Source organism: Neopelma chrysocephalum, unplaced genomic scaffold (assembly GCF_003984885.1).
Source record: "Neopelma chrysocephalum unplaced genomic scaffold, ASM398488v2 Primary Assembly neopelma1_71, whole genome shotgun sequence".
Taxonomy (NCBI): Eukaryota; Metazoa; Chordata; class Aves; order Passeriformes; family Pipridae; genus Neopelma; species Neopelma chrysocephalum.
Genome location: NW_020897731.1, coordinates 3,266,973 through 3,281,186, shown reverse-complemented (window position 1 = coordinate 3,281,186; position 14,214 = coordinate 3,266,973). Strand labels below are relative to the sequence as shown.

The window sequence follows — 14,214 nt, the reverse complement described above, 5'->3', positions numbered from 1 at the left end:
CCTCAGAACAAGTTGCAAGATAAACCTGTGTTATCAGTAGTTCAGTTTTTGAAGACTAGAGTCTGGCAGGAAAGAAAATTAATATTCCAATTCATAATTAATACAATGTTGTGGTGATACTATTTTCATTTTATCTTTTTAGCTAAAAAATTTATTGCTTTGGATGACTTTGTTGAAATTACCAAGAAGTATGCAAAGGGAATCATCCCATCTAACCTGATTATGCAGGAAGAGGATGATGATGAACTGGCAGGGAAGAGTCCTGAAGAGTTACCCCTGCGACTGAAGGTAAAAAGGCAATACTGAACACATTATGTTGAGGAGCTCTTAACTTATACGTCCCAGACAAGATAGAGGTGACTTGCACTTCTCTCTCGATACTGATGTTGGTCTATATCAATCAGGACAAGAATTATTGCTGTAATTTATTTTTGGACTTGACTTCATGTATATATATTTAGAGTTTCATATATATGAGTCATATATTTAAAGGAAAGAGATAATGGTTTTCCCTGTAAGACGACAATCTACCTTCATTACATCCCAGTGAGGATTTACATGTACCTGTCATCGCTGCTGTATTTTTATTATAGATGTTATTATATGCTTCATATCTTTCTTATTTAAACAGGAGCAAGCAGGTGGGAAAAATTACCCATAGCCTTGAGGTGTGAAAAGGTTCTATTATGAAGGAATTGAAGAATGGTGGAACTTGCTGTTAGTTCCTACACCGATACTTCTCTAGGTAGTGAAAGGAGAAGAGAAAATAAAGGTGCATGCCTTCAATACTGGTATAAATTTTAAGCAAGGTAGGGGGTTTCTGGCTGATGACCTGAGAATTTTCATTGTAGTGTTGTTGTCCGTTATCATATGGTAGGGGAAAAAGAGGGAGTGAGGTGTTTATCTTTCCAAGCTTTGGAATAGCTCATGTTCTGAAAGATATGCATTTATGAAGAACAGGGATACCTTCACAAATAAATAAGCTTCTGCCCAAGTCATTGTGCGTGTTGTCCCAGTTCATCACAGTGCACAGATATTTGCTGGGGCATTCTTGGCCTTTCCCTTGAACTGATTAGTATTAAAGTGTAGGATCTGGGAAAACACAAAAACTGTCATTTTATGGGGGAAGGAGGACTGATAGCATCATCTAATATGAAGTATCTGAATGTGTGTTTGAAAAATCACATACCTTTTAATTGATCCTGTATAAAGTGTGTTGTTGGTCATAGGGAATGGATTCAATCCAGCAGTTCCTCTGTTGTCTGGCGACTGTGTTGGAACATGCCACATAAAATAGGTAGAATTTTAAGATCCTCTACAGTTACAAGTTACAGTTTGGAGTTATAAGAATCACAAAATGTGCAGTAATTAGTTAAACATATTCCTGCTGCTTCCAAATGAGATTTTGACAGCTGCATCCCTAGATGCTTGGGAAGAATTGTTTAAAGACAAACCACAGCTGTAAAGACTTGCTGTAGTTGCATATGAATCATAGGCACTGCTTCCTGTATGCATAGAATGTATAGCATAATCCTTGCAGAACATGGCAGAGTTACATCCTTTAAAGCTACAGCACTCACAGCTCAAATAATGACTTAAGATTGTGCAGGACTGCAGCCATGTAGTTTGTCTTCAGTATGAAGCTAGTGGAGCAGAATATTTGACTAGGAAGCCATTTAATTATATGTGTCAAAGGTAATGAAATACATCTTTCTTGAAATCAAAATCGCCTCTGAGTTTCATCTGACTGAATTAATCAAAATAGAGCTAATAATCTCAGACAGAGTAATCTTATTTTATTGGCAACATTGGTCTGAAATATAAATCTTTTCATGTCAGCTGAGGTTAAACTACTGGTTGCTACTGCCTCAGCTAAGAATATCTGGGATGTAAAGATACAAAACTGCTCATTAATAAAATGCTTCTTTCTCTCTTTCCAGGTTGTAAAATATCCACTTCATGCCATTATGGAAATTAAAGAATACCTTATAGATATTGCCTCAAAGGCAGGAATGCATTGGCTGTCTACCATTGTTCCAACACACCATATCAATGCTCTCATCTTCTTCTTCATCATCAGTAATCTGACAATTGATTTTTTTGCCTTCATTATTCCATTAGTCATATTCTATTTGTCCTTCATTTCTATGGTGATTTGCACACTGAAAGTTTTTCAGGACAGTAAGGCTTGGGAAAACTTCCGTGCTTTGACTGACTTACTGCTTCGCTTTGAACCAAACCTAGATGTCGAGCAAGCTGAGGTGAACTTTGGATGGAATCACTTAGAGCCATACATCTATTTTTTACTGTCAGTATTCTTTGTCATTTTTTCCTTCCCTATAGCAAGCAAAGACTGTATACCATGCTCAGAGTTAGCTATTGTCTCAGTTTTCTTCACAGTGACAAGTTACATGAGTTTAAGCACGAGTGCAGAACCTTACACACGGAGGGCATTAATGACTGAGATAGCTGCAGGTTGCTTATCCCTATTGCAGGTATTACCTGGGAATTTTGGCTACTTGAAATTCTTAGGTAAAACCTTCTTTACTGTTCCTGTAGGCCATTTCTTTGTGATAAATGTAAGCATCCCATGCCTTCTGTTTTTGTACTTGTTCTATCTTTTCTTTAGAATGGCACAACTACGGAATTTTAAAGGCACCTACTGCTACCTGGTCCCATATCTGGTCTGCTTTATGTGGTGTGAACTCTCTGTGGTCATTCTGCGGGAGTCCTCTGGCATTGGGCTCGTTCGTGCATCAATTGGTTATTTTCTGTTTCTCTTTGCGCTTCCAGTGCTGGGTGTTGGCATTGCATTGATGTGTCTTATCCACTTCATTAAGTGGTTTTTGTCTCTGGAGCTCATGAAAATTGTAGTGACCCTGGTTCTGTGTACTGTTCCTTTGCTCTTTCGGTGGTGGACAAAGGTTAACTTCTCTGTAGTTGAAGTGGTTAAATCGCTCACTCGAAGCTCGATTGTGAAGCTCATTCTGGTGTGGATCACGGCTGTGGTGTTGTTCTGTTGGTTCTATGTGTATCGATCAGAGGGGATGAAAGTTTACAACTCCACCTTGACGTGGAATCAGTATGCTTTCCTCTGTGGACCGCGGGCGTGGAAGGAGACTAACATGGCACGTACCCAGATTTTATGCAGTCACCTGGAAGGACACAGAGTGACATGGACGGGGCGGTTCAAATACGTGCGTGTGACAGAGATCGACAACAGTGCAGAATCTGCAATAAATATGCTTCCATTTTTTATTGGCGATTGGATGAGATGCTTGTATGGTGAAACTTACCCTCTTTGTGATCCCAAAAATGTTACACTGGAGGAGGAGGAATTGTGTCGCCTGAAATATTTGACAAAGCATAAATGCCACATGAAAATGTTTGATCGGTACAAATTTGAAATAACTGTGGGCATGCCTTTCAGTAGCAAAAACGGAACCAAGCCTATAGAGGAGGATGATATAACCAAAGATATTGTCCTGAAGGCAAGCAATGAGTTTAAAAAAGTGTTGTTGAACTTGAGGCAAGGGAGTATAATTGAATTCAGCACAATTCTAGAGGGTCGTCTTGGCAGTAAATGGCCTGTCTTTGAACTGAAAGCAATCACTTGCTTGAATTGCATGTCTAAACTCTTACCTGCAGGGAGGCATGTGAAAATAGAGCATGACTGGAGGAGCACAGTGCATAAAGCCATTAAATTCGCTTTTGATTTTTTCTTCTTCCCATTCCTGTCAGCTGCATAATGAGCTCTCATGTTGGTTCAGTGGTATCTTTAGTGTACATTTACTGCATTTACACTACCAAAGGTTTGGCGTCTTAAAAGGTAAAAAAACCAACAAAAATCCACCCTGCTGTAGCAATGCTCAAAATGTATGCTAATGCAGAGCATTGCTTGAGTTCCGTAAGTGTACACACTGTATCCTGACTTTAAACCCTGTATGACTGAAGTAATATATACTAGTTTAATATTGTAAATGAATGCAGGGGATTGCTGCTGACTAATTGCATGGAGACTGTTTTGTCCAAAATGGATATATATTTGCCTGTGGTACGACACTAGATGCATTCACTTGCTCAATGTTAAAAGCACTTTACTCTTTAAGTATTCACAATGTGCCCATTTGTATTTTCACAGGTATGATTTAGAATAAGTTGCTGACAACAGCTTATGTTGCATTTATTCCTTTTATTTATTTGGTGTTTTCTAGAAAAAAGTGATCTTAGAGTCAGTACCTGGTGGTGATATCTGCGTACAGAAATCACTGTTTCACTATTTGTCCAGAAGATAGTGACTATTGTTTTTTGAAAGAGCACAACATTTCACACCCCAGCAAGGTTTTAAAAAGTCCTCAAGCTTCTATTTTGCATTAAATGTGGTGTTCAAAAGTTTCTATTTGTTCTGACTGGTTATGATAGTTACACTAAGGTATAATCCATGCTGGTGTGTGAAAGGCAAACACCAGAGAGTAAGGCTGGTGTTGGGATGGTACCAGTAATGGACAAGCCAAAGCAACTGAAACTGTACTTAAAAGTCTACCGTGGAAACTGAAATAGAATGTTTGTTTAATGATTTTTATTGTGCAAATAAACATAAAATACCAACTTGAATTAAATGGCTTCAACATTTGTTCATTATGCTTTGGCGTTGTGAGCAGTTGTTTGTGTTCTGCTGATAGCAGCTTTCACTGAAAACCACAATTTAGAATGTTTAAAATGTTCTGGTGTGCGATACTTGAAGTTGTAATTGACATTTTTAAAGCCATCAGTAAAATCTAGTATGGCAGGTGAAGTTTTTGTAGCTGTGAAGTCTACACACACTGCTTCCCCCTGCTTTTGTTGTGACTTGTGACCTTTACTGAGCACTGTATAGCTGGAGGTCACGGATACATCACACCATTGATCTGTGACTACTCCACTGATCCTGCTTTAGATTCTTTTCTGCCTTTCCATATCAGTCATCACTGGGACTGGGGAGAAGGGTTATCAGTGAAAACACAGTAGAGAAGGGGAAACTTTTGGGGACAGGGAGGCATTTGGCAGCACTCCAGCTGTGAGCACCCTCTTGAACATCGCCCAGGGCTGCAGTTGGGAAGAAGCTGAAGGCACCAACAGACCTGCTGCCCAGTACCCATGGCAGAAACCTTCACCATCCACAGCCCTGTAGTCATGCTTCAGCCCATCAGAAATTACTGTGAAGTAGAATCATGTCCTCAGGGTGCTTCATTGTAGTTTTGAAATCTTGTCAACCTTTTCTGTTTCCATCTGGGGAAAAGGAGTAAGGCAGCAAGTAAATGTAAATTTTGACGTATTTTCACTTACCTAGTCCCATTTTGGCTGGAAATAGGCCAAACTTAGCCCTTTTGAACCTCCTTTTGTTAGAATATCCATGGGCTTTTTTTTAAATACCCACCATTCTTCCTGGCTCTGAAATTAAAACACAAAACATTATTTTTTTAACTTTTTTTTTCATTTCATACACACAATTGTGAAACTTCATATGTTTGTCAGGAGAAAAAGAGGCAACAGTCTTGGTATTCAGAACTAATGATAACATTTCTCCTTTTAGCTTTTATTCCATGCAAGGATGTCAATTTACTGACTTACTGTGGTGCATTTTGAAGGAGTTGTTACATATTCTGAAAAGACCAAAGTGACTGAAGTCAAATGTGGGAAGTCGTACAAGAAGAAGGAGAGTTCTTTATTGATTTTTTTGGAAAGAGTTGCTTTTTAAGAGGAGACAAAAGGTACCTCAGTTCCCATCTGTACCATAATAACAACTCTGAGACTTGTATTTCAGCCTTTTCTGAGGAAATAGGTAGAGGATATTTGCATATAACTGTTCCTTGGAAGGGGGAAGCTCCCTCAAGGATATTCATATCAATATCGGTCAGACTGAAAGTTATACAATTCTCCTTTATGCCCTTACGTGGAAAAAACCCCCAACCAAACCAAACAAACACAAAACCAAGCTCTGATTTAGCTAGATGCAGGGAAAAATAATTCATGTGCCCCTAGTGAGAGGTTGATGGGGACACTTGAATTTGTCAGGCGCTTCTTTCCAACAGAGGTGGAAAGTTTTGAATGCTGGCACATCGGAGGTCATTTTCCGTATATTTTCAGCTCTTCAGTGTAGCCAAAAGGGACAGAACAAGTAAATTTGACTTAAAGACCTTTAAATAATGCCCTTTAAATGCTAGTTCTTGATGCACAAAATTGAACTTGCAGTTCCAGGCAAGGTGTTTTTGCAAAGGGTACCTCCATCCACTTCACATCTTGCAAGCAAACAGAGCACAAAATAACTTTGTTCCACTCCTGCTACAGCTCTCTGTTCCAAACCAGTCCATTTTCTAGGTCGGGGAGACACAGAATGTAGCAGCTGCAGTTAATTGTTCGATTAATCCTACATTTATTATTTTCTTACTCAGTTTTGAAGATATACTGAATTATAAACACTTTCAAAGCCAGGTGCCCTTTCTCTAGGCCAATAATTCAATCTTTTGAATTAGTATTAATTAACTAAAGAGGAGGAGGAGGATATTACATGGCTATTGACACATCCAAATTAGGTTCAGCTGTTCTTCTGTAAGCTCAGCTTTAGCATTTAGAATATACAGAATTTAGAATAAGTATTCATTATTTGAATTTCATCTTCAAAGTGGCATGAAAAAGTACTGCTTGTTCCCCAAACCAGTACATTCTTCCATAAGCACAGAAAAACAACAAAACACACATAGAAATTCTGAATAACTTAGGAGCCCACTCTGTAATGACTAACAGCATCTTGCAGGAGGCAAAAATGAGAAGAGTTTTGCCCTGTTTTTCCAGAGAAAGAAATTGGTATACCTGTAGTAATGAAATATGGGTTTATTTCTTGGAACTAACTGGTCTTCTGTTAAGTACGATAAAATAGTCATTATAAATTGAAAATTTTTTTTTCAATTTTTTTGTAATACAGGGTAATAAAAATGTTGCCCAGAGATGCTGCAGCTGCCCCACCCTTGGAGTGTTCAAGGCCAGGCCGGATGGGTCTTCGAGTGACCTGGTCTCGTGGACGGTGTCCCTGCCCATGGCAGGGGCATTGGAATGAGATGATCTTTATGGTCCCTTCCAACCCAAACCACTCGGATTCTATGTTACCACTGGGGTAGCACAGTGCTTTTTTACATTCTACACTGAGCCGTTTGTCTGCCTTTTGGCCCCTCTATTTCCACCGCAAAAGGCAAAAAAAGTTTCCAGATTGTGAATACCTTCTTAATACTTCTTAAACCCATCGCAGCCTTTACATGTAAGGGTCACATTCAGTTGCAGATAAAGGAAGAAGTTGAAAGAGGCTGTGCTCTGACCTCAGCTTCACAGCTGCAATTGTTTGAACAGCAGATTAATGTGAAGGAAAACCAGCTACTATATCATCAAGTTGGAAAAATAGTAATCCATGCAGCAAAAATTAGCTGCAACTTGCCAACTTGTAAAGAGATATGTACCTGCTCTAGCACCTACACACAAGCAAATGTTGCATGAACATAAGATGCCTGGAAACCAAACAGCCAAATCCCATCACTGTTTATGTGCATTAAGATGGTTCATTTATTTTCATATTATTACTCAAAAGATTTAGTTAGCTTTTATTCCAGCCCCCCCCCAAAAAAAAATCGTTAGCATCCTGCAACTCCTCCTATAAATCATAGCCTAATCTAGAAAAGCTGAGAGTCACCTTCCCCTTCAGAAGGGATGTTTAGCACTGAGAAAACTTGTGGTTTTGTCACCTCTAATAAGCTTGAACTTCAAGTTCTGAAGCAGAACAGGAACATAGAAACACTGCTTTTAGCCTTCCTTTACAAAATTTTTTACTTGAGTATAGAAGGAAATAAACAGGATATATATCTGCCCACTGACAGCTACAGGAAGCAACTTCTGTAAGACTGCTGCTTCACAGCAATCATTTCAGCATTTTCGTGCAACAAAAATTTTCATTTAAATTTGTGCAAGAAGTGATGTGTTTACTGCGCATTCTGATTTGAGTGCTGAGTTAGTTGGGTTATTTCCTCTGTTAGCTGTCTCTCCCCAGTCTCTGCCATCTGGTAGTCTCCATTAGTCCTAATTCCCCTCTCCCCGTCTCCCAGGTGACCTGTTGGTTGGAATGAGAATTTCTCCTTCACTGTCTCACATTGCAAAAGGGAAATAAAGCAGTGAAACTTCTGACACGTTTTCACTACTCCCAAAGGACAATCAGGTTTTCCTACAGTTGTATGCAGACAGTGAGCCACTATCTTCAAACTCAAAAAAAAATGAAGATCTGCTCCCAGGGCAGTGACCATACCAATAATTCATGACTTGGCAGCAAAGACATTGGCGGCCTGCCCTAGGTTGGTGGGTGCAGACCTGGAGACTGGTGGCACTGCCTGACTGACAACGGCTCGCTTCACTTCACACAAGCTGCAGCAGAAACATCCCCTGTGCTGCATCTGGCTGGATCCTCTGCCCCAACACATTTACAGCCTGCTGCATCTTCCTCCCTTCTGCAGATCCCCATTACAGAGGGAAAAGAGCCCTACCTAAAGGTTTGCGGATGCTTCAGTGGGATGGGGATGGATTTACCAAGGGAGGCTGCGTTCCATTGGTTTTGAACTTTCCCGCATGCCACCAGTAACAGAAATCAGGCCAAGTCACACGCAGAGGTGCCCACTCCAGTGCCACGGGGTGCTGATGTCTCTTATCCTGGGTCCATTGCCAACAGGAGCTCTTTGTTGTCTGGAGCAGAAGCTGCTGTCCCTTCACTGTGGCTGTACATGGTGCCTTTTCAGCACTGAGACTCAACTTCACAGCAGCAATCCCACCCCTTCTGTGCCTTTAAAAAACATACCATGTCCCAGCAAAGTGCTTTAGTGGTGCTGGGTTTTCCAGGGGATCACAGACTCCCAGAGAATGTGCTGGGCTGTATTGTACCACCAGGAGATCTTTGACTCTAATTGTCCTGTGTGCAGAAGGTGGGGATCTACATGGGCCATTTCTGGTCCCAGGCAGTGCAGGGGTCTTAATTCTGGCAAAACTTTTCTGTTACAACTTTTGTTGTAACTTTTTTAAGATGCTGGTATCTTTCTGGTACTCTCTAGATAATGTGCATCAGGTTGTTTTTCTTTTCAGGCGCCATTTGGAGAGGAAACTCTCAGATGGCTTGAGTTTCCCCAACACAGCCTGACTTGTTCCACATGCAATGTAGATGGAGCGTCAATTTAGGATGTTCTGCAGTGTCTGAGGTTATACTCCCCTCACTACTTAACTTTATTGCTTGAGCAGTATAAATGTTGTAGATTTGTGACATAGAAGCATCCGTGCCTCCAAAACTGTTTAGTCCATGCCCAACACAGAAAGAAGCTAGAAAGAGCGTGGCTGAAGAACAAACACACACTTTGCAATTGGAGAAATATAATATGAAAGCAGAGAGAATGGTGTGGTGAGTTGCCCTTGGGAAGTTCCTATTTCACAGTGACACTAATGTCATGTGGGATTTTTTGCAACTTTGAGGTGCATCTGCTTATGAGGTCAGACTGCAAAGTCCACTTGACTTGGACAGGCGGGGAATTGAAATGATTACACTCTACAAAGAATAACTGAAAGTAGATTTGCACATAAGTTATGTGGGTATACGGTAGTCAGAATGTTGTCATCTTAAAATCTGGTATCCTATGTCTTAATGTAAGTGTGAAGTAGAGTTTTTAACCTTTGTGATGATATAATTCACCTATTTGTAAAATTTCTGTGTTGGCATTAGATTGCACATGTGTTGCTGTTCCAAGGATAAATATAAAGCATCATCTGCCTCTAGACCAGTTCTACCTCAGGCAGCGTGACGCTCACAGCACCACAGCCAGGGAGAAAGGCTTTTGTTTGAGTTCTGGCAATTTGCTCTGCGTGGAGATGTAGATCCCACTGTGAGCTCTTGCTGTGCCAGCTCTGGAGTCTGGGGGGTGTACTCTATCTTCCACCACAAAACACTTCCCTTGGATCCTGTGTAGCTCTGGCCAAAGCACAGGGCGGCAGTTCCACAGCTCATGCTACAGTTGCTGTGTTTCCAGTTGAGTTCCTGTGATGTTGCCACTGCATCTGATTTTATTCCCACTCTTATGACAGGTGATATTTCTCTTAACCCTGTTCTTGAATCCTGTAATTACATGTTGGTGTACATTCTAGAAAAAAAACAAATTAAGTTTTAAGAAAAAGTGCTCTTTACGGGCTAAAAACTGACCTTCATTTAAAATCCCTTCATTTCATAGCCAAGTTTGTAGCTTCATTTTGGTTAGCATTTTGTTTGTTATGAGATTGGATTAGTCAGTGTTAGTGACATCTGCCTTGGCTTTACGGAGACGTCAGTGAATGATGTACAAAGGTAATTAACAATTCATTCATTAAGACATTTCCAATCTTAATTATTGGCAGAGATTTTGTTCTCATCTGCAGTTTGTTGTTGGATGTCAAAAGCATTGCAGTACATCACCCAACTGTTGATGAGTTATACTTCTTCAATATGTTCTTTAAAAAGTCAGAAAATCCAGTCCTGGGGTGTCCAGCAGATCATGTCCTCACACAGGGGCCCTGCCTGGCAATTAGACAGGGCTCGTTAACCTCCAGAGAGAGCACATTTGTGTCTGGAGCCTCTCTGTCCTTGTTTCCTTTATCTATTCAGTACTTTTTGCAAGAAAACTGTCCGTTCTCCGGTTTGGCAGGGGGTAGGTGTCCCTGTCTGGCAGATACCTCACCTGTGCGCTTTGCTTCTGTGCCATGAGGTGGCACTCCAGGCTCGCGCTGCGCTTCCTTCCCTCTGCTGCTGTCTCCTGAGGGCATTGCCAAGGAACAAAAGAATCAGGGTCTGGTTTTACTAATTTTGGGAGAGGAAATGCAGATAGAAAAAAACCTTTTATGAAAAATAGATAACCATTTGTAAAGCCAATTCCCTGCCAGTTACAAGAAAAGTTACACAAATTTTGAGAAAAGACATCACTGTGGAGTGTGTCTACAATCCAAGAATATGAAAAGGGAGGGGAAAAAAAATCTATTTTTCCCTGTGATAAAATACTGCAAAATGATAAATGAACAGCATATGAAACGGTGCATGGGAAAGTTGTAAAAAGTGCAGTCTGGCTACTTTGCAGCTCAGCAGATTTTAAGAGGATTCCTGTCTCTAAGATCTTATAAAATAAACCTGTCAGTGACAATCTGCATTGTCTGATTCTGTAGTAATGTGAGCAGTGACAACACACAGTCCTGATGGTCCTGATGGTGGAAACCCTATTTTCTCCTGTGTCTTCATGTCTTAGATGCAAAACAATAATAATAATAATAATAATAATCAGGGCTTAATATAGCTTTAACCTTTTTATTAACTCTCTGTTATCTGAACAATAAAAGAACAGAGAAAATAACAGAGAAAATCTGTGGCAGAGTTTAATTAAAACTTAGGTAGAAGCCATGCTGCTTTAAGGGAAATTCTAACTGCAACTCTTGCTTGAGATAACCATGCACTATAATTAACAAGTATTTGGGGAATGCAGAAAGGTTGTGACAAGATCACACACCAGGTAAAGGCCAATAACAGAAACGCTGAAATACTGATTTTTCATCTTTTACAAATCAAATAGAAAGATGGCAGCAGGTTGTTAGAGAGTTTTTGTTCTACTTTTGAAGATGGCAAGATTTTTCTGCAATAATAGCAAGTTTGTCATCAGAAAGAGCCCTGCAAACGTTGCTGTTAACCACGGGAGACAGCAGTGCTTGACAGCAGGAGCTGTGTCGCGCTAAATCAGAAAGGGCTTGAACCAAGCCCACAGACCCCATAATATCCCAGGAATCACTGTGTGTTGATCTCAGCATGGCCTGTCTTTATCTGAAATAATTTCTTCACTTTAAAGAGTGAGGCATTTCAACAAAAGAATCTCTTCTGTAGTTTCTCTCCTGTTCCTCCCTCCCTATTCATTGCTGGTGACAGCAGAGATGTTTCCACGACAACAAGCCATGCTATTGCCTCAGGTGACAAACTATAACTTCAATAAATAATCACTGAAAATAGCTTCAAACAATTAATTAGGTAATGGAAATGTTATTTTAATAGGGCTTAGATGCTTTGGAAGTAGTCTACAAACCAAATTCTGATCAAGAATTTGTCTACAATCAAAGCCAAAGCTGCCATCTGAAGGTCAGGATGGATATCACTGTCTGAATACTCTAAGAACCCTCTTTTTTATGAGAAAACCTTCAAGATCAAAACATATTCAAACGATGCAATGCAAAACAAGTCAATGGTGTTTTGTTTTGGGTTTTTTTTGGTGCTAAATTTTGTTCAAAGCATATACTGGCAGGAATTTACCAACTTCCTCACCAAAGGCAGCCTATGCTGCAGACAGATGATGAGCCCAGCAAATGGATTTGCAATAAATGGATTTTGCAGTTTTCTCTTTACAGAAGATGCTTTCCTAGAGTTATAAATGGATGATTCATAAATCTCTCCTAATGCTGCTTCTAGTTCAATTGATCTTTAATCGTTGTTTAAAATGTGAATCTCCATGGAGTGTTTCAATCCTATAGCCTGAAGTTTCTCCAGCCCAGGGCAGTAATTCTGTCTTGCAGCTTAGACATACATAGTCTTTAAGTGAAGATGGATACAGTGAGTACATGCATGTGCCTTATATCACAGTCCTCATATAGCATGGGCACTCTTTGGGACTGGTAGTTGTCCTGGCAGGATTTCTTTCTGGCTTTATTTATTAAATTAATTTTCTCCAGAATAGTGCATCTATGAAGCAAAAGCAAGAAAGACAAGGGCTGCCAGCTTTCCTGTCCCATTAAGTTTGTGGTTTGTACAAACACCTGCCTTTGCAGTGCCAGATGTGCTCCTTCTCCCCTCAGAGGCTGGTTATGGATTGTGGTTATGGATTAAGACCTACCTTTCTGTGCAGAAAACTTCCAATCTGTGGATGAGGGACTCTGCACTGCTTCTACTGTGTGTTCCTCTCAGGCAGCTCCCTTTGGAGGGATTAACAACAGCCCTTGTAGCTCCATTTGCAGTACAATGGGGTTTGTCCCGCTGTTGCCAGGTGCAATCACACAACTTGGATCAGGTCATTGAGAACAACGCAGAATGGAATAAAATCTGCACTAAATACTGGCAAGACACAAAGTTTTTGAGACAGAAAATGGTGATTTCTCTAAACCAACTTTTATAGGAGCCCTATTGTTTTTGTTGTAACTTTGTCAGGTCAAGGATGAAATCCAGGTTTGCTGCAGTCATGGTAAGAAAACCTCCCAACATCTGTTGTGTGTGGTGTCCACATAAAGTAGAGAGAGGCCCGGCTCCAGTCTGTACCTGGCACAAATCTTTGGAAGAAGAGAACTAAGAGAAAGGTGTATCTGAAGACTGAGAATTAAGGTGCTATGCTGGAAGGAAAAAGATGGGAATACTAAGCTGTACAAAACAGGGAATAGACACACCATGCCACCTCATGTCAAGTGATCACAGCCCTATTTCCTGATCACAGTGCCTATTTCACTCTGAGTTTTCATTGTGGAACTTCTTTATTTCCCTAGGAAACTCCTGAAGATCTTGCTTTGGTCCCATGGGGATGAGACCAATATACAAACCCTCAGGGTTTCTCTGCAAAAAGATGTCTTTCCTCCACTTCACTTCCTGCAAGAGAGCAAACGATATGGGTATGGGCCATGACAGCACCCTCTTGTGTATGCTGGAAAGGGAGAAGGTTAACTCTGGGTGCCTTTGGCAGGTGGGTGTGCACAAGGTAGCCACGTCCCTGGAATCACGGGAAGGGCTTTGTGTCCCGTACATGACAGTTACCTCTTTGTACTGGATTTTATAATTGAAGGTTTAAACAGTTAAACTGCTTTCTTAATGCATTGGTGGTTACTAAGAAACAATCTCTCCAATTCTGTGGATCTTCCACTTGAAATATAGTATATTGGCAAATAGAGCTTTCCTCTCTGACAGCTCAGGAGAGAGGGAGGTGACAGGGCCCTTACCCTTGTGCTGATGAGAAACTGCTCCTGTGGCCAGCTGAGGTGGCTGTGCTTGGCCCAGTGGTGGGAGTCACTGGGGGTTTTACCAGATTCTGGACACTGGGTGTGGCCCAAGGAAGAGGTTGAAGGGAGAACATGGAAAGTGATAGGATGTGGTGGAAGGAAAGGTAACACAGGGAGAACAGGCAA

General features: G+C 40.7%; 1 protein-coding gene across 3 annotated transcripts in view; it reads left to right on the top strand.

Annotated features, from left to right (window-relative positions):
- Positions 1-4,614, top strand: part of WFS1 (wolframin ER transmembrane glycoprotein) — a 33,259-nt gene extending 28,645 nt beyond the window's left edge. For all 3 annotated transcript variants that reach the window (XM_027686548.1, XM_027686546.1, XM_027686549.1), the window contains exons 7-8: positions 143-288; positions 1,941-4,614. In XM_027686548.1, the coding sequence (XP_027542349.1) occupies positions 143-288; positions 1,941-3,749 (1,955 nt within the window). In that variant the 3' untranslated portion in view covers positions 3,750-4,614. The remainder of the gene's footprint in view (positions 1-142; positions 289-1,940) is intronic.
- The last annotated feature ends 9,600 nt before the right edge of the window (positions 4,615-14,214 follow it).